Genomic DNA, 21307 nt, shown 5'->3' with positions numbered 1-21307 from the left:
ACAAAGATGGACAAAGTATTTATTAAGTTGTGTCTTCAACTCATCCAGCTTGTCAGCGGGGGTTAAAAAAAGCTTAACCGTCCTCTTGAAAGTTTCGTATCAAACATGAGTCTCAACTTTCCCATCTTGAGACATGATTCACTTCACATAAGTATATACAAGAGAAAATATCAGAATAAAATGGAATGAAAGGTAAAATAAAATGTTGATTAACCGGAGACATATATTTATATAAAGGGAAATACTAACTTGTACCCTTAAGGCACAAGTTAATAAACTAAAGATAGAAATATTTTATTTAAAATTGTGAATTCCATGTTTTAGAAATTTAAAATCTTATCTTTTCAAGACAATATTTATGTTTTAATTCCATTTTTACCCTTAAGGGCACAAGTTAGCATGACCCTTATATAAAATATGATGCAATAATAACCACGTAAACTGTTGGTGCTTTATCGACCATATAAAAGACATATATTTATATAATGTAAGTAATATATTGGCCACAAAAAAATGGCGTTACATCATCGACCATAAAAAAATATGTCGGTGTATTATCGACCAAGAAAGTATGAACTCTGACAAAAAAGTGTCATAGACTATCTAGTGATATTGCATCTTCATCTTCTTCAATAACTTCAAGATCTTATTTTTCTTCATCTTGAGTATCACACAAAAATGGATTGATTTTATTTGATTATTTTTTTCGGTGGTTTCTCTCGTTTTTCAATATCCATGAGGCCTCAAAACCAAATTTGTATATACGAAAAAATATCTTCCCATGTCTCAGCCTCGTGGGTCTTGTGTAACTTCCACTTTGTAGACGATGAAGGTATCATTCAACCATCTTAAAAAAAAAAAAAGTAACAAAATGTTTGGGGATTAAGTCAAGACACATGATGTTGGTAATTGAGTTAGGTGGTGGACTAGCTCTAATTGGGAAAAAGTATAAAAAATACCAATTTTATGATTTGTCAACTCAACTACAACCTTATAGTAACAAGTTGCAACAATGTAACTCATGTTTGATAATGTCAACCACTTATCTTTGAATGCAATTCCACTACTATTTTTGGGAGGATACAAACCATTCATGATATAGTTAAAACACTCCTCAGTCCCAAATACCCGCATATAGTCACTCTTATAATTTTTCATCTTTGTAATAAGTGTTCATTTCACCTTTTGTTCTGGTGAAATTGTGTTCCTTCAACATTGTGCTAGATGTTGCATCTCTGACTTGTCATCTCTGCACGACTTTCTGATTCTTTGACTTGTAATGTACACTTGCTTTATATATCCATCAAGCAGGCAAATTCATCATAATGTTCTTAGGCTGCACCAAACTCTTGGTCTAGTCACCAACAAGCTTTCTGTCTTCCCCTCTTAATCTATCCGCAAGAAGGTGCCCTTCTAACTTTGGCTCCATCTTATGGCTGTGAACTCCAATAAGAATAGCTAACCACCATTCCTTTGTTTCCCTTTTTACATAACCATGCAACCTAAACAGACACCCACATTTTATTGAGCATGTAACCACATTTTCTTGATGTGGAAAAGTAATTGTCATTTTAAGATGCGAGAGAGCAATTTGACGGCTTGGTCATTTTGAGATGCAAGAGAGCAATGAGAGAGAGAGAGAGAGAGAGAGAGAGAGAGAGAGAGAGAGAGAGAGAGAGAGAGAGAGAGAGAGAGAGAGAGAGAGAGAGAGAGAGAGAGAGAGAGAGAGAGTAGTATCAAGTTTCAACAAGCTAATCAGTAATCGCCAACCCAAAGACCAATTGCTTTTCGCAAAAGCGCCGACTTAGCTAAATACCACTCTCTCCGTTTTAGAAAAAGTGTCATATTTTTGTCTAAATATAACTGTTACTTCAAAATACCAATGAATTTGTAACCAAAAAAAAAAATAACAATGAATTTTTGACGATTTTTTTCACTAACATACTCTTAATTATTTTTTAACAATTTACCCATAAGTATATCTCTAACAATTAATGTGTTTTTTTTTTTGTTACAACAATTAACGTGATTTAGTCTTAACATATTATATCACCATTAAAATCAACTCAACTAAATAATCTAAAAAGAAAATCAATTCAACTACTTATTTTTTTAAGAACCCCCATAACTCGAATACGAACTTTTTATGTGACGAAAGAAGATATACCTATCATGGTCATGGAAGAATCATCCTACGTACTCCATCTGTACGTACTGTTTAGCCATAGATATTTAAACTTTTTTGTGAATGAAATTGCAAAGTTTCTCCCACCAAATTATACACATACGTCGCGTTACTTAGGTCCATAATAATCATTGGTTTTTGTCTATGTCGAAGAATCTTATACTGATTTTGGATTTGAAACCAGACCAGTCATCTTTATCTACATGTCAAAATGAACACTATTCTAGAACTTCCTGGTCCATGTGTTAAATAAAAATTCAATCCCTCACTTTCAATGTTTGATGTAGACACTTGAATTGTATAGTTGTATAACTAAGATTATATCCTACAATGAAGGGCCAAAACAATTCAAGTTGCTAACAAATCTGATTCTAAGCATGCAACTTGCCCCCACACGTGTAGGGTATGGTTACAGCTACTAAACGTAGGGTTTGGCTTGATGTTTCATTTTCATTCACACTAGTCGAGATACCCGTGCTACAGCACGGGTAGCGCGGCTTCGCCGCGCTGTATGGCCGCGGCTCCGCCGCGTGTCGCGTCTCGGCTGCGTTTGGCATAGTGATTTTTTTGTCCATAGTGAAAATATGTAAAGTATTTAAAGCATAATAATGTATATATTGATCGGTAGTAATAAAAAAAGACAAAATAATTAAATTTTAATATGAACAAATATATATTAAATTTTAGTATTGACGATATTAATAATGCTAATAAATAAAAATAATCATACATTTTATTTACTAATATGTTTTAATGTTTTAGTGTGAAAAATACTAATATGCATCCCGTGAAAAATCATAATTAATGTATTATATAATACTGCTATCGTAAAATATATTTCATAAATAAACATATACTAACATATTCCCGTAAAAAAATACAGTGAGATATACTAACATATTCCCGTAAAAAAAATACAGTGAGATATATTTTTGTTAATATATAGTCCATACACTCATATATATTTTATCAATATATAGTTCCCATTAGATTTCAGAAATAAGAATATACTAATATATTCCCGTAAAACAAACATATACTCATATATATTTTTATTAATATATAGTCCATACACCCACATATATTTTATTAATATATTAATATAACTTAGGCAATCGCGGTATTTAAATAGAGATATTAAATCCTTCAAAAAAAATAGAGATATTAAAAAAATACTTATTAAAACTGATCACTCGTTGTAGTTACTAAAATGGGTCCCGTGTTACAATTGTACACTCCAACGGGTTTTTTAGTGATATATTTTCAAAAAAAAAAACAACGGAAAAAATTGAAGTATGATTAATCATAGTATATAATTTTTTGTTTTGTTTTAGTATTGACGATAAGAACAACTTCTCCGACCACCGCCGTTCTAAATAATCTATTCTCACCATGTGTATAAAAGAACATTAATATTATACTTATATAAAATCTTTGATTATTCTACATGTAAAAATTTGTTAAAAATAGTCGAACATTTTCCATTGTGAGTCATTGCCGAACCTTACGTATTTTTTTGTTGAAGGATTGAACCTTACGTAGTTAATTATCTAATAGCAAGCATTTGATTGTGAATCATAGTCGAACCTTACGTAGTTAATTTTTTTTTTGTAGTGTTTCGAATACTAATTTTAATTTAATGATAAGTGATAAACACGTGTCTAGTGACATAAATTATACTCACATTTATTTTATTAATATATACCAATATACCATACACTCATAATTATTATCTTTCAAAAAAAAAATATTAATATATAGTTCACATTATATTTCATAAATATACACTATCTCATTTCAGTATAAAATCATATGCATACATATTCCCTGTTTGATAAGTGTGTTACATGAAGTATTAAAAAAAAAATTCAACTTTAATATACTATTTCTATAAAAATCTTTACTTACATGTGAAAATCCGTTTAAATGTTTTTGAATTCGAAATTTAATTTATTGATAAGTGATAAATATAGGTCCCGCGTAAAAACATATATTGATTTGAGCAGATTTTAATGACTCAAACTTTACACCTTTGGTTCTTGAAACATTTCACGTTGGACCTCAAATAATGATAATTGAATTAGAAGTTTTCACAACAGTATATTAAGTAAGTTAAATATTAAATATGTTATTTTGTGCGTTTAATGGACATTATTATCAACTTTGAGTTAGACATTGGAACCTGTCTATTTTATAGTTTTAATAAGAAATCAAAACGAACATCAGTTAATTAAAGTATATTTTCTTAATGGTTTTTAATCTCTCAAATGTATTGTATAGATAAAATAGGGATAATAAATCTTAATTAGGAAATTGGTAATATAACTATTATCCCAACTGATTAAAGAGATCATTACAACTTATGTATATTATTCAGACTGAATAAAGACATCATTACAACTTATGGAAAATATATAGAGTTGTGGAATTATATTTTCACAACTTTGATCACATTTGATGTTGTCTTGTTTACAAAACTCACCCCGAGAGTTTCATTCTTCATAAAACCATTCATCTGAACAAAACTTCGTCAGTCTAGTCCAAGCTTTGTCTTATTCTTATCAGCCCTGACCTTCTTCAAAACATCACTTGGAACCGCTTTCAGGTCCACAAAGGAGTACTTGTGTATCACATGTAATGTCCTAATCAAGAAGTTAATACTGATGTATTGTAATAATATAAGAAGGTTAAGAGTTTAGATTCAGAAACAGGTCATGCATCAAGTTTGAAAATATTGCATTTGCCATAGGATTTTCAATGGGAAACTTAAATGAAGCATTGAAAAGATGTATGAGTCTAGCAATTATCAGTTTTGCAATAAGGAAACTTAGAAATGGTTTACTAATCATAGTTCAAAGTTTTGTACAAATGAAGCATTGAAAAGATGATTGTTGATTAGACAGAAAAGCATACCTTGTTTCTTTTAGCAGAAAGGTTACTGGTTTGATATTCCTTAAACTCTTGTTTGTTGAGGTAACCTCTTGGAAGGCACCAATTGCATCTATTCAATAGACAAATAAATTGAGTATCAAATTATAATTAAGGCAAATGACAAAACAGTGAAATAATCCAAGACATATTTATTACCTTGCCTAAGAGTAATAAGACATATTAATTAAGGCAAATGATAAAACAGTTAATGGAGGATCTCAAGCAATCTTACATTCAATTATTTCTTAATAGAAATAGCTTTATACATGAGCAGTTATATGAATAATGTGTATGTTATAAGCGCTTAATTAATTTTGTCTATTCAAACAAAAATCTAATGGCTCCTAATTTTTTTTGAGTAATATTAGTTTTGCATACCAATCAACATTATCCTGTTAACATGTCCCCATATATATGCCAACAGAAAAGAGAACAAAACACTCATTTAACATAAGATTTTGAAATGGAATTTTAGCTAGTGAAGGAACTCTAAAAAAAAAATTAATAAAGTGAAGGAAAGAGATATCGCACTTACATTTAAAACAAAGTACATACTATGAAAATTATATTTTTAACAATATTGGTCAAACCATTTTTGAACAAAGCTTACGCAGATTCAGCTATTGTAGCAAATTTAAAAACACAGCTTAAAATATAACAATGAAATAATCGAATGAGAAATAATTTCACTAACCTGAACACAAGCATGCAGAGCATTCTTCAAGTAGATGATGTTCCAGAGAATCAGTTTTTGAATTGGTTAAATAAGAACCATAAAACCAAGCAGTTTTTTAAATGGCTTAAGAATCAGTTCAAAAGCAGTTCAACTTGTAAATTTTAAACCTCTGCACCAAACTTAATATTGTTTGGTTCGATTCAACCAAATTGTTTTCTGATTTGGTTTGGGGTTCTTTACTGAGCATGTGTTTATCACAGTCATTTGCTAGAACATTGAAACATTAAGAGGAAAGCAAAATGCCATAACTTAGAAATGTTGTAAGTACAGACATGTGAAATCAATTTGGCATTTTTGTAGTCAGAAGTGAAAATAAAAAATAAAAATAGAGAAGTTAAACTTAAATCCTTAGGTTGTCAATTCTTCAAGTAGAAACAAAAATGCCGCAATTTAAAAATGTTGTTATTACAGGCATGTGAAATCAATTTGACATTTTTGTAGTCTGAAGTGAAAATAAGAAATAAAAATAGAGAAGTTAAACTTAAATCCTTAGGTTGTCAATTCTTCAAGTAGAAACCAAAATGCCGCAATTTAAAAATGTTGTTATTACAGGCATGTGAAATCAAGGTGGCATTTTTGTAATCAGAAGTGAAAATAAGAAAAAAAAAATAGAGAAGATGTTAGTATGACCCTTAGGTTGTGAATTCTTCAAGTATATGATGTTCTTATTCATAAACAAATTAGCTTGATTTTAACTGATTAAAAACCTCCAGTTCATACAATCCAGCTTGAAAAAAATTAAAAACCTCCAAAATGCCGCACTTTAAAAATGTTGTTAATACAGGCATGTGAAATCAAGTTTAGCAATATGACATTTGACAAAATATTAAGCCACAAAGGTTTATTGATACTAATCAAAATTAGATCATACCTATAATTGCAAAGTGAAGCCTGATATGAGAGTTGCTCCCGAATTTGTCCTTGGATCATTCAAAGTTGTTGCTGCTTAACATAAAGAATTCCATTAATTCAAAATTGAGAGGCTACATTGGCCAAACCCATAATCCTTTATTGCATTCCTTGCAATGATGGTGCAGCAGAACACGCCGAAGAAAATTGTGAGGAATGCACCAACCCACCTCTCTGCCTCCGCTACACCAGACGTAAATTCAATCTCATATACACATTCACACCAATGACCAAACACAAAATCTTGAAGAAAATGTTACAATTTACAATACCAAATGACAAAACACAATAACTTCAAAATCATATTTCATAAGCTACCAATTTCTAAAAGAAAAAAGATTAATTTATTAAATTGCATTCTTCGACACCAAACAACATGGTAAATTATATTTTTAACTCCTACCTGGTAAATAAATATGAAAAGCAAAGAAAAAAGAATTATAAACATGTGATTTATAGTTGAAGAATGGCAAATATGGGAGGTGGATCATTTAAAACAGATTAGGGTGATAGATTTGGATAGATCATTTAGAAATTTATCAATACCTATATGCTAGATATGGACTGAATTTATATCAAAACAAATCAAACACAAATAAACAAATTGATTGAAATATTTATGAATAAAAAAAATAAAAACAACATCAAACCTGGTGAGGCTAATTTTGATGAGAATTCACTGCAGCATTTTACCAAACACTTTGAGTGCATATACGAAACTGAAAAAGAGCAACACAAAATTCAAAGAAATTAGTAAATTAGATGTCAAATGGACACACAATCAATATGCATAACAGAAACATCAAAATGAATCAGCAAACTATATATAACTGATGTGAAAATATAAACAAAACTGCAAGATTTGAAGAAGATGCAAGAATGAAAAATATACACAAGAAAACATCAGGAAAAAATAGATTTGTATACCTTTGAAATAACAAAATCATAGTCTGCTCTAACAACAACGCAAAATCAACGAATTGCATAAAAATAAAACAATCAACATAAAATTCAATCACCAGTGAAATCAAGCGGAAAAAACGGAAGAAAACAAAAATCATACAAAACCAAAAGGAAAAAATCGAAGAATATTGTGCAGAATGAAGAAATTGTGAAAAAGAATGAAGAAATTGATGAAGAAATATGGTAATAGGAACAATAGAAGAAGAATGGAAGAAGAGGAAGAGAGAAGAAAATTTTACCTTCTCTGTACAGAGAGAAAGAGAGGAAACCGTGGAAAGAGGGAGAGGAAAGTGTGGGAAGAATCAAAATTGAATTAAAGTGAAATTGTGTGAAATACCCCAAATAGCCTTGATTTATTTTATGCATTAGTTTTCAGTTTTGGACAACATTGGAAGAAAATGAAAAATTATAAATGGAGCAATTCTAAAGCATCTGAGGCGCATGAAATTCCAATTTTATCCTTAAGAAGTAGTAAAAAGTAACTATAAGAAATAGTAGGGTTGGGGACAGTAATATACTTTTGATAGTACATTCTTTTTATATATATATAGTAGATAGACGATATATAAATGAAAAAAATATGGAATTGTTAACTAGGGGTTCGGATTCTCTAGGGTAGCGCAGTTACACACAATAACAAATCTCAACCATTGATTTCAAATGATATGGTACATACTAGGGGTGGACAAAAAAATAAAAAATCGAACCAAACTACTAAATTGAACCGAACCAACCAAAAGAAACTGAATTATTACTAACGGTTCTGAAACTGAATTGAAACAGTTCATTTCGGTTCAAAACTGTTCGATTTGGTTCGAAATAGTTCTCTGCGATAGCGTAGTTACACGCACTAATAAATTTCGACCATTGATTTTAAATTATATCATCTTGATTATTAATTTAGATACTAGCAAGTTGGTGATATATGTACGGATTCAAATGAATTATACTGTTGAGGATATTTATTTTTCTTGTTGAAGGCTAAATGACATGTAGGGTAAGATAAAGTGTGAACACACTTGGTCACATGTAGTATACCAATCTTTGAAGGAGATATTTTTGGTGAAGTATATAATATCATATTAATGACAAGCAGGACTTTTATTATTATATCTTCCAAGGACTATCCTTCTTGTCTTGTAGTTCTTATAAAGATCTACATTTTTCACTATACATTCAAATTATGTGCATATTTTCAATGAAATAATTTAAATATCCTTAGGTTTAACTAGTATAAATATTTTATTTGTTATCAGAAAAAAAAAAGTGTCTCAACTTTGAATTTAATTATGAAAACATAAATTTCTTGAAGAATTTTATCACTTATACAGATTCTTACTAGGTTTGAGAGATTATTATGCAAAAAAAAAAAAAACCAATTTATAAAAAGAAATTATTGTATATGATTTAGACCTCTTTTTATTTGTGTTCTTCCATCATTTGATAAAGGATCATAATCACTTGTAAGTACCTCTATAAGTGCCCTTTGGGCCCAGAGGCGTGCCCTGACCCTGATGGTGACCGGAGCCGAACCCACCTAAACTTTTTGTAACCAAAAAAAAGGATCATAATCACTAAATGTAGTTGGAAAAAAATAATTTAAATGGTGAGACAATGAAAAATATTATTCCACTTGAAAAATCATTAACTTTTTTCTTCTTTAGGGGTAGAATCTAGATGTGACAAGATCAATACATACCAATCCCTTCATTAGAACACTAAGCTAATCTTTGGTATTGCGGTAGTATTTTAAAATTACGGTTACCCAATATGATTTTGTAAAAACTACAAAGTATAGTTTCTAAAAAATTATAAAGAATCACCTAATTATGATATACTCATCATGATATCAAACACATGCTAAATCAATAAACAACTCATTTGTCAAATTTGTTAAAATTTTGATTATGGTAAAAGTTGATCACTCAAGCCAAATTAGTTGAAAGTGTGGCCTCAAATATGTTAACTATTTTTATTTTGAAAGAAAAATCTGTATAAATAACTGTATAAATCTCTTTTATCGAGAAATGACATACACCCTCCGGTCACTATTATAAGCAAAATTTTTCATTTTAAATTCATTCAATTAATGATGTATGTGGTCTTTATTATAGACCACATACATCATTTAATGAATGAATCTAAAATGTAAAATTTTGCTTATAATAGTGACCGGAGGGTGTAGGTACTATTTTGAAACAACTATTTTTCGGACCCTTCTATTGAGAAAAAACAACACAGTTTCACACAATTTTCAATAATAGCCATTGGATTTTATTGGATGGTACTATTACATTTTTGTCAAACCCATCCAAAGGTTGGGATAACAACTGTGTTGTTTTTTTCAGCACTGAATCCATGTCCGTGTTTTTACTCCCTCTCTCCATTGTATTTGTCAAAAAAAAATAGAATAGAAAAAAATTGTCCCAAGATATCTTTACTCATCTCTAAAACACTGTTATCCCCTACCTAACACTTTAGTTATCCCCTACCTAGTACAATTAATTTTTTTCCTACTAACATTAATTTCTCCTTTCCATTCATAAAGGGAGTAGACAAAATATCCCTTTCCACAAATTATAGGTCATAAGTTCCTATCTATCATGACCATTCTACTCCTTTCTTGAACCTAAGTATGATAAAAACAAAATAGATATCACTAGTACCATCTTTTTTCTCTTAACTTTTTTAAGCAAAAATTGAAGTACAAAGACATCACATAACAGAAATGACATCCAAACTACCTTGACATCTCAAAACCGCCGCCCATTATATGCAGCTTTTTTCGCTCGTAACTTCAGATTCATTGCAATAAACTTATAAGAACATAATCAGAATCATTTAAGAATTTATTCAATAGTATATTGGCATATACCATTGTTTTCTTACACATCAAGTAAACAAGATAAACCAAATCTTTTAGAAACTTGAGATGTATAGTGAAGGAGCAAAACTCTTTACAGAACCAACAAAAACTGAACAAGGATCTCTATGATATCCAAATAGATACATCTACATTGGATTCTAGAAATGAAATGAAGATGTTACAATAGCAAAACTTAAATGAAAGCCTTCATCACTCCAATTAAGTGGAGTTAGAAATTTACTCCAAAGAAGAAATTAAAACAACCATGAATAGAAATATTAAACTAATCAACATATATTTTCTCTGTTAAGAGGAAAACACTTAGCATCATAACAAATGAAAGAGCATTGTCTATAAGTTATAGGGAAGAAATCAGAGGAACCAGATTAATGATGATTCCACGGTCTTGAAAAATTACTACTATTCTGAGGGTGTTGCATGCTTGTAAAGCCTATGTCCGGAACAAATAGAGCATTATCGAATGAATACCGAGGGTTTTTCGGCCAGTTTAGTCCCGAAGCTGTAGGTGGTGAAGGGATCTGAGGAACTGTCCAAGACGAATCTGGAACACGGTCCATGTAGTCGTCGTATTCCATTTCCTCTTCATTGGATCTTAAAATAGGAGAATCAGAATCTTCAAGCTTACCACTGTCAGCCTGCACAAACTCATCAGAAGGACCTCATAAGCATTTGACCATAGAGCTTAACACTGCAGTAAGACTGTTAACCACTGCAATAGCTGCCGGATATAAGGTCTGTTTGAATTGGCTTATTTGAACTTATCTACTGACATATGCACTTGAATATATTGCTTGTGAGAGCTTATGAAAACAGTTGATAACATGTCCATAAGCTCCTTTAAACTTATTTTCATAAGTTTTTAAAGATAGCCTGTGAAAACAACTATTAGCTTAAATGAAAACAGTTTGACTTTAATTTTATCATTTGTTATAAAAACAGTTTATGCTTTAAGTGCTTAGTTATAATGTTTATCCAAACAGGGATATATTGTTACTGAAATAACTCATCATCACCTCTACTACTTTCAACATTCATTTCAAAAAAGAAAGTTTATAATATGTTGAGTCAAATGAACATTGCACTTCTAAAAGGTAAAGTTTTCCATAGTTAAGAAGAGCTTGAAAATAAGAGAACTAAAGAAACAAAGCACAAGCACTTCAATCAACCATTCTTAATATTTCTGCATTTACAATGTACATTAGGAAACCAATCTTTGTCAGTGATCCAATCATATGACAATGTTCACAGAGCATCCATGAACAGAGAAGACAGAAATCTACAAATGCTCAATGAATGGCATCCATGATTTGAATAGAAGAAAAAAAAAAGAGAGATTATGAGGGTATAATGCAGAAACTATGAACATACCCTTGAATTTGATGATCCATCCATGTAGTTATAATTCTGACTGAAATCGTTTACGCCGAAAAACTCATCAATTGTCCACTGTGACATGTTTCCAGAGTTAGAACCACCACCATAAGACACCTTGGCTGGTGGAAAATCTCCAAATCCTCCGGCTTCGGTAGGCAACATTTCATTGTACTCAGATGATTGAGGCATTTGCGAAACCTTTCTCGACACAGAAGAAGATTTTGTATCGGAAACTTTCTCACCAGAATCCGTCTTCAAAGAATTTGAGGAAGTGCCGTGATCAGTAGCTTCTAGGCCAACTTTTACTCCAGTGAGAAGAAACCTTTGATGTCCTGAGACAAATGCATTTGCAGTGTGTATTGCCAAATCACATTTTCGACAGAGTAAAGCACGATCCTCTAGACAAAAGAAATAGCCGAATGCTTCCTGAAAGGTTTAAATGACACAATTCAAGTTCTCTCAAACTGAACCAGGACAAATAACAAATTAACAAGGTTCTATCTCAACAAAAATGTTGACAATGGTTTAAGTCACAAAAACATGACAAAAAACAAATTAACAAAGCTCTTGACTCCATACAACCACAAGAAACCTATATAGCACTGACACTTTAGATTAAAGACTTGTTCATCGTTTGACATTAACACAAGTAGTTATATTCAATTACTTCCATTTTCTCAAAATATTACCAATGTTGACGTTCCAATGTTAGTTCCGATTTCTCTGTGTGTCAAGCAAGATACTCCCATATTCAAGGAAAAGGATTTGAATCACAATTTCCACTTTCTAACTTGTCATAGAAGCAAGGTAGTAGTTTACTGTTACTACCACCAACAAGGAAATAGTTTTGAACAAATAGTAAGACACTTACAAATATCTTGCTAAATATCATAGACCAAAAGGGAAATGCTAACGAGCGCCTCTAGACAAAATTTAAGGACCTTAAATGATAAGATTTTATGAAAAATCGTATATACAAGGCATTGAAAATTGAAATATTTGACTTTTGAAAGGAATAATTTCTTCTGGAGCACTCGTTAGCAAGACCCTATACAAAATTATAGATTTCAGTTAGTGATCAACAAATGATTCCAAATATTTTAGTTGTTTCTAATCAATCAAGATCTTCAATTTAGTTCCAGAATCATATAAAGGTTTCAATCAACTCATCAAAATATTACAATTAAAGTTCAAAAATATAAATAAAAGGAATCCCCTCTTTCTAAAACAATTAAAAACTAAAGGAACTCATTACAAATCCTAAAATTGTAAAGTATCAATAAAAAAAACATCTTTGAATCAATATACAAATATTACAATCAAAGAAAAATAAATACACAATAATTTTAACAGTGTCCAATACCAAAACTTGATCATACCAAACTTTTACTTTTTCATGAAATTTACCACTCCAAATAAATATTAAAAAAATACCATTCAAATAAATCAATAAAAACTCTTTAATCCAAAACCTTATACAAAATTAAAAAAAAAAAAATCAAAGTACCTGACAAATATCACATTTAGGCATATGAGAAGAAGAAGCAGAAAGAGGAACTCTTTGATGTTTGCTAGCAAGTTTATTAGCAGCATGAACTTTCTCATCACATTCCCAACACAAAGCAGCTTCATCAGCACAACAAAGAACCTTAGCTTCAGCACCTTCACAAACATTACACTGAATCTTCATCTTTTTTCTTTCTTTCTCTTCCAAATTTCAAATTTTCAAGCAAAACCCACTTCAAGTTTCAATTTTCCCACACCAAAGTTTGAATCTTTAACCTCAAAAGTTGAGAAAAATTATGAATTTTTTTTTGGGTTTTTGAGAAAAGGTGAAAGAAGAAGAGGGTTTAAGAAAGGAAGAAAAATGGAGGATATTTTTGTGGACACGTAGTTGAAGGACACGTGGCAGGAATTTAGTAGTGTCGTGGCATAGGAGACCGCCTTTGCTGGCTTTGTTCATTGTACATTGTAAGAGAAAAATTAAGAATAATATCTTAATAAAAAGAACACAACATAAATATCTTGGTTTTCATTATTCTATTTGTTAGGTATGTTCTTTTTTATGTGAACCTTATATTCTCTTGTAAATTTTCCATCATATTGATATTATTATTCTTTGAACTAATCATATTGATATTCATTTAGGGTGAGTTTCGTTCCCGTGAGCATAGCTCAGTTGACAGGGACATCCATTGTTATATGTAGGGCCGGGTTCGAACCATGTACACTCCACTTATTTACCTTAAAAAAGGTAAGAAAGGCAAGTTCTATTACTACTTACATTTATTCAGAAATTTCATTTTAATAAACCATACTATTTCCTAAAAAAAAATAAAAGATAAACCATACTATTAAAAAAAAGATTATGATTCATGTTATTCATAGATTTAAGATAGTGATTTGATTGATATCAATTCAATATGAACTATAAATTTATTTATATTGTTTTAATCAAATTTGTATTAATTAAGTTACTATTTCAATCGAAAAACCTAAGAGATTCATTAATATCCAATGCCAAGAGACGACGTCTATGATCGTTTGAGTTTTAAATATTTTTAAAGTATAAGCCTAAGGTGGGCATTTATAAAGATGATTCACATTAGAATTTCTCTTTATTTAAATGATAGTTTACTAACAATAAATTTATCTAAATGGACGGGTCTTTAACTTTTAAGCTAGTAGTTAGTGGTTCAATCCTTGATTGTTGTGTATGAAAAAATTATTAGCATATGAGAATCTAACTTATAATTTTTTTTTTTGTGTTGACCATTTGATTGGCATGGAAATGAGACTTTGATATTCGGAGTTTGTCCGCAAGATAAGTATATTCTGATCAAGAATTGTTCCACACAAGAATCAAACTGAGATGCTTATAAACAATTAGTCATTTAATGAAATCTGTTAACCATTTAAACTCAGTCGTTTGATCGAAATTTTTGTACCAATAACATGTAAAAAAAATGAAGAGCTATTATACCTTCTTTTTGTAATAAATGATTGCCTACTTTTTTCTTTGCAGAAGAAAATGATGACCTTTTTTAAGAGTTGTTTTTTGATACTCATTTGATGTATGCGATTTCATTCAATTATGAATACTTGTTCCATGAGATATGGTCAAAACACTTTTCAAAGGTTCTATTATAAAATATTGCAAAAATATTCTCAACTTGTATGAGAAATTCCAAGATTCATTCAATAGGAAGACTTCTCCACATATAGTCGGTACAACCGGTTCAACACTAAATCAACGCTGTTAAACCGCGGTTTGGTTCAAATAATTTTTTTCGAGGTGGTTCAAATAATTTTTATTTTTTGTATTAAAAAAACGTTTAAATTTTATATTTTTGATTTATTCATTTATTTATTTATCACCCAGCTCTAAAAGATATCTCAACGATTCAAATTGCAGTTCTGTTTACAAAACAACAATTATATCCATTAACAATAAATTGAAAAATATAAGATTCCTCCTAACATGTTTAAAGAGAGATAGTCTTGTATAGGCACAAGCAATTAGGCACACACACATAAATTAAAAAAAATTAAAGATAAACAAAATAGTCACATCAATTAATCCATTCAATCCTTTTCTTTTTAATTTTTTTAATTTTATGTGTGTGTGCCTAACATGTAATATTTGGTGTCGTGCCCAACCAAATATTTCTCGTTTAAAGAATTTCATTATTTGGTAGCTTCCTCTATGGTTTCTTTGGTAGTGTGGAGATCTTTAATATCTTACGTCTTAAGATCCAAGCGTTGTTGTATGGTGTAAAGTTATACCGGGAGGAATGTAATAGAAAACTTATGTGTTTCTATTACTCTCTACGTGAACATTAAGTTACAAATTAGCAACTGTGCATTTTTTTAATTTGGAAAAAAAAAACATTTTTCACTATTTCAAGTCACTTTGAAATCAAGATTATTTTGTAAATTTTGATGAAAGTGAGTATTTTTTCTAATAAAGTGAGTGTAAATTAATAAAGTGGGTGTAAATTAACAAATATTTTTAATGAAAGTTACAAAACCGACTCTCAAATTATGAGTTTAAATAATAAAGATGAATGTCATCGTGAGCTTAGCTGAGTTGATATAGATAATGCATAATATATGCAAGTTCTGGGGTTCGAACTCCAAAAAAAAAATGAAAGATGAATGGTTTTCTGTTCAGAAGGTGCATATTTGCTAATTTACATCTTAATATTTGCAGTTCAGTTGTAAATATATAACTTTCGTGATGTTTTCTCTTGTTTTGTGGATAATAAACCGTAGCTTTTTATTTTTCTTTCTTTATATTTTCCATTTGATTTTTTAGTTGACTGGCTGATGATATTTATCCATTTATTTTGGAAAGTGTATTGATTTATGCAAACAAAATTAGATGGCAAAGGGTTTGGTCATGCCTTCTTGTTCCTAAGAAAAAGGGAATGGAAGTTTTGCAAAATTTCACAAGCGTGAACTAAGGTCCCACTGTTTAGGCAAAAGAGGAAGAAATGAAAATGAGTTTTGGATATGAATGGGATATTTTGTAGCATAAGATAAGATACATACAAAAAAGGGAGGGGAAAAATATTAATTTAAAGCTTAGATCTGAGTTAGTGGACTAGATTGATGCATGAACAAGGATATTTTTTTACATTGAAAATGGAAATTCAATGTTTAGATGAGTACATCTATGTGAAGTTATTTTGAGCCACAAAAGGAAATGATAGTTAAATCAGTTGTGTTTTTAAAAGAAAAAAGAAGGAAAAAAAAAATTATGAGTGGAACAGTTCTTGATTGAACTATATGTATATTATGGTCGAACTTTGGATTATTAAGATTTATTCTCTTTAGAAAGCATAGAATTAACATAAAAAAATGAATAATATTAACATTTAGTTTCCATCATATTGTTTTAGTATAAATAGACAAAATCCAAAAGAAAGATGAAGGTAAAAAGAAAATTGTTAAAATTAATATCTTAGAAAGAACGAAATATAATTGTAAACAAAAATGAACAAAATATATCGATTTTACCTTTCAAAAAAATATATTGATTTTAAAAAAATGCTGATGAGTGTAATTAAAGTATTATTTAAGAAACCAAATTTGAGTCCTCATGAGCTTAGCTCAGTTGGTATGGGCAATGCATAATATATGCAAAGGTCTGGGGTTCGAATCCCAGCCACCACCAAAAAAGAAACCAAGTTTGAATTTTTGAATTTTATAAAAAAAAAAAAACAAATTTGGATAACTTTTACATAAAATAATGATGTAATTATTCGACTTAAAGATTAATTTATAAAAAAAAAAACAAATTTGGATAACTTTTACATAAAATAATGATGTAATTATTCGACTTAAAGATTAATTTAAGCTCTTTTTTTCTCCTCACATATGTTATACTCATTAACATTAAATTTAAATCGATCTACTCATAACATAATTAAATTGAGTTGGAATGTTCTAATTTTTTTAAAACAAATTGCTGGCTTCGTTTGAATAGAGAAAGACACAAAAATTTGACGGTGTATTAAGGATTTTTATCATTTAATTCTTTTTCAAATATTAGTAGTGAAATGAAGAGAATCCTATAACCACTTTGAAGAATTTCGTTATTTATATATAATAATGATGTAATTATTCGACTTAAAGATTAATTTATAAAAAAAAAAACAAATTTGGATAACTTTTACATAAAATAATGATGTAATTATTCGACTTAAAGATTAATTTAAGCTCTTTTTTTCTCCTCACATATGTTATACTCATTAACATTAAATTTAAATCGATCTACTCATAACATAATTAAATTGAGTTGGAATGTTCTAATTTTTTTAAAACAAATTGCTGGCTTCGTTTGAATAGAGAAAGACACAAAAATTTGACGGTGTATTAAGGATTTTTATCATTTAATTCTTTTTCAAATATTAGTAGTGAAATGAAGAGAATCCTATAACCACTTTGAAGAATTTCGTTATTTATATATAATAATGATGTAATTATTCGACTTAAAGATTAATTTATAAAAAAAAAACAAATTTGGATAACTTTTACATAAAATAATGATGTAATTATTCGACTTAAAGATTAATTTAAGCTCTTTTTTTCTCCTCACATATGTTATACTCATTAACATTAAATTTAAATCGATCTACTCATAACATAATTAAATTGAGTTGGAATGTTCTAATTTTTTTAAAACAAATTGCTGACTTCGTTTGAATAGAGAAAGACACAAAAATTTGACGGTGTATTAAGGATTTTTATCATTTAATTCTTTTTCAAATATTAGTAGTGAAATGAAGAGAATCCTATAACTACTTTGAAGAATTTCGTTATTTATATATACAGTCTCGTACCACACTATGAACTATGATCAAACTATATTGTGTAGTACAATGCCATGATCATCGGTGAAGTTTATGTTGATTTGTGGACAATAAAATGAGAAATGATATTTTGACAACCACTTTTTGACAACTTTTGGACAACTTTCTCTCTCATACTCACATGATGTTGTTATCCTCTCTCTTCCTTTTTCACTCTCCATTGTTTTTGACCAATAAGAAGTGAGAAAAACAAGGTTGTCAACAAAGTTGTCATCAAATGGATGTCAAAATATCATTACTCCAATAAAATATAGGGGTAATTAAGTTTTTAGTCCCTATAAATATTCACAGTTTTGTTTTTAGTCCCTACAAAATAAAATCACACTTTTTAGTCCCTATAAAATTTTCCATCAGCATTTTTAGTCCCTATAAATTTTTTCATCAGCACTTTTAGTCCCTGTCAAAAATTTCCATCAAGTGTTTTGGTCCCTAAAATGCTTAAGGAAAATGTCATAGGGACTAAAAAGTGTGATTTTATTTTGTAGGGACAAAAAACAAAACTGTGAATATTTATAGGGACTAAAAACTTAATTAATCCTAAAATATATGTTTATATTTTTCGTTTTCTTTGTGTGTTTTAGACTGTCCGAGTCAAGACACAATCCATCAATAGACTAAGTCACCCTTAATCACTAGCTCATAGGTGGATCATCCTACAAACTTGCCCTAGAGGCACACGATAGGATTATTCAAACACTATTAGATTGTACAAGGACTACTGATTAATTGTACAAGAATCGTCAGATTGTACAAGGACTATCAGATGAAGATCAAATCATAATATGTCTACAACTGTCCAAGTTAGGGTTTTACGGTCCCTTGAACCCTAGTCCACCTTATATAAAGGCTAACTCATAACCTCTTCTAATCTCAGGTACACCACCTTCTAACCTAAAAAAAAAAACTCTCACCCATAAGGTTTATTGACTTGACCATCGAAGTGTTTGTAGGTACCGCCCTACCTCCGACGTCGAAGACAAAAATTCCAGTCAAACGCCAACGTCCCAGGAACCTTCTTCCACCGTCCGTTGTTGTTGTGAACCCGAGTTCTAGGATGGAAATGGTGAGGATTTTGTATTTTAATTTTTTTTCTTCTTCTGATTGACTGAGGATATATAACCATTTATAATGGGTAGTGTATTCACTCATGTAAACAAAATGAGAAGGCAAAGGGTTCTGTTATGCCTTCTTGTTCCTAAGAAAAAGGGAATGAAGGTTTAGGAGAATTTGGTTGGCGTGAACTTAGGTCCCAGTGTTTAGGCAAAAGTGGGGAAATGAAAATGAGTTCTGGACATGAATTGGATATTTTGTTGCATAACATAAGTAAGATACACCATAGTTTTAGACAACAAAGAGAAGGGGAAAATATTAATTAATTCAAAGCATGGATGTGAGTTGAAGGAGTGGATTATTGATGCAAGACTATGGATATTTCCTAACATTGAAAATGAAAATTCAATGTTTAGTTAATTAAATCTAAGTAAACTTATTTTGAACCACATAAATAAAAGACAACTTAATCAAGTCTGTTTTCAAAAGAAAAAGTTGAGTAGTATTAACGATATGTTTTTGAGGAAGCTTTTGAAAGGAGAAATGATATTTGAACATCTATTTGGTGACAATTTTTGTGACAATTTTCTTTCTCATACTCACATTATATTTTACTTTATCTCTCTATTGTTATGGTTTCCGTGTCAATACTACTTTTTCTTTGTAAATTATGGTTGTCAATTAAGTTGTCACCAAATTAGTTTTTTTTTGACAAGTTGTCACCAAATTAGTTGTTCAAATAACACTCCTCTTTTGGAAGGCTAAATATATATTTGAAAATATATGTGATATTTTATAATAATAATAATCAAAGAAGATGATTAACGTTCATATACTACTTTAATCATACTTAATTCATTTAAAAAAAAATAACATTTTAAAATTTTCATAATTTAAAAGAGAAAAGTAAACCCTCCCCTTAAAAACCCTTATCCAAACATTCACACATACCCTAGTTTTCATAATATTGTTTTATTATAATATTTTTCTTTGTTAAGTAATCTCGCGGCTATGAATTCATTTTTTTAAAGTGAATAAGACCATCCACAATGCAGCACCCCATTTAGGTGCTTAATTGGGTCCCGACTGTACACGTCATTCGTTTTATAATTAATACGTAATAAGCACTCAATCTCTCCAACCCAGCACCTCAAAATAATTACTAATTGGGTCCCAGCAATAACTCTATATCATTACATTTTAACAATAATTTTTATACTCATTCATAATTATATAATTTTAAAATATTGAAATAATTTAATTATAAATTATTAAAAAAAACAAACAAATTCAAAGAAGGAAAAAATAAAGTAATTAAGTACAGATTTTTTTTTTTAAGGTGTAATTGAATACAAGAAATGTCAACTAAAATTTCCAACAGCTATGTCACAAGCAAATTCAAATTCAACTATTTTTTTTAGGGAATCAAATTCAACTATTATTTACAATTATTATATAATTATTTTTTAATATCAAAATAATACAATAATTAAATATATACAAAAATAGAATTAATTGTACATGTGGGACCCATGAGTAATAGGAGAGAGAGGGTGCCTATACAAGCATCCACCTTCATAAGCACCATATTCATTGGTGTCACAAAGGGAGTGCTTATTTACAATGATGCTTAATAGGGGAAGGACTCCCCATTGTAGATGGTCTAAGTGGGGGTGTTTAAGATTCAAACTCCAACTCCTATATATAATATGCAATTTCCCTACCAATTAAGTATGTTCACCGTGACTATTATAATATTATATTTATAGATAAAACCGAAAAAGAAAAATAAAGGAAAAACTACTAAGTAGTTTTTCCAAAGAAAATACAACATTTTTATTTGCACACCCTTGATTTCTCTACATCCTCCCGTTAACACTTCATTTTTTCTTTAT

At 29.8% G+C, this 21307-nt stretch overlaps 1 protein-coding gene and 1 long non-coding RNA gene across 2 annotated transcripts; both read right to left on the bottom strand.

Moving 5' to 3' along the window:
• Nucleotides 1-4425: 4425 nt before the first annotated feature.
• Nucleotides 4426-8231, bottom strand: LOC146949422 (uncharacterized). The gene is made up of 5 exons (XR_015027256.1): nucleotides 7964-8231; nucleotides 7412-7480; nucleotides 5811-6944; nucleotides 5099-5186; nucleotides 4426-4827 (listed from the first exon to the last, which is right to left on the bottom strand). It is a non-coding gene; the product is annotated as an uncharacterized LOC146949422 (long non-coding RNA).
• Nucleotides 8232-10621: 2390 nt separating this feature from the next.
• Nucleotides 10622-13809, bottom strand: LZF1 (light-regulated zinc finger protein 1). The gene is made up of 3 exons (XM_085745442.1): nucleotides 13493-13809; nucleotides 11980-12411; nucleotides 10622-11246 (listed from the first exon to the last, which is right to left on the bottom strand). Exons 1-3 carry the CDS (start codon nucleotides 13673-13675, stop codon nucleotides 10977-10979), a joined length of 885 nt encoding a protein of 294 aa, XP_085601568.1. The 5' UTR covers nucleotides 13676-13809; the 3' UTR covers nucleotides 10622-10976.
• Nucleotides 13810-21307: the final 7498 nt, after the last annotated feature.

The sequence above is a fragment of the Medicago sativa genome, chromosome 2 (assembly GCF_051527215.1).
Source record: "Medicago sativa cultivar Bolivia chromosome 2, Bolivia_mono, whole genome shotgun sequence".
NCBI classification, from domain to species: domain Eukaryota; kingdom Viridiplantae; phylum Streptophyta; class Magnoliopsida; order Fabales; family Fabaceae; genus Medicago; species Medicago sativa.
This window is presented reverse-complemented; position numbering and strand designations above follow the sequence as displayed.

Coding starts and splice junctions, on each gene's coding strand:
- LZF1 (XM_085745442.1), bottom strand. CDS start 13,675: ATGAAGATTCAGTGTAATGTTTGTGAAGGTGCTGAAGCTAAGGTTCTT. Junction 12,412..13,492: donor CTAAATGTGATATTTGTCAG/GTACTTTGATTT, acceptor TAAACCTTTCAG/GAAGCATTCGGCTATTTCTT. Junction 11,247..11,979: donor ATGGATCATCAAATTCAAGG/GTATGTTCATAG, acceptor GAGTTTGTGCAG/GCTGACAGTGGTAAGCTTGA.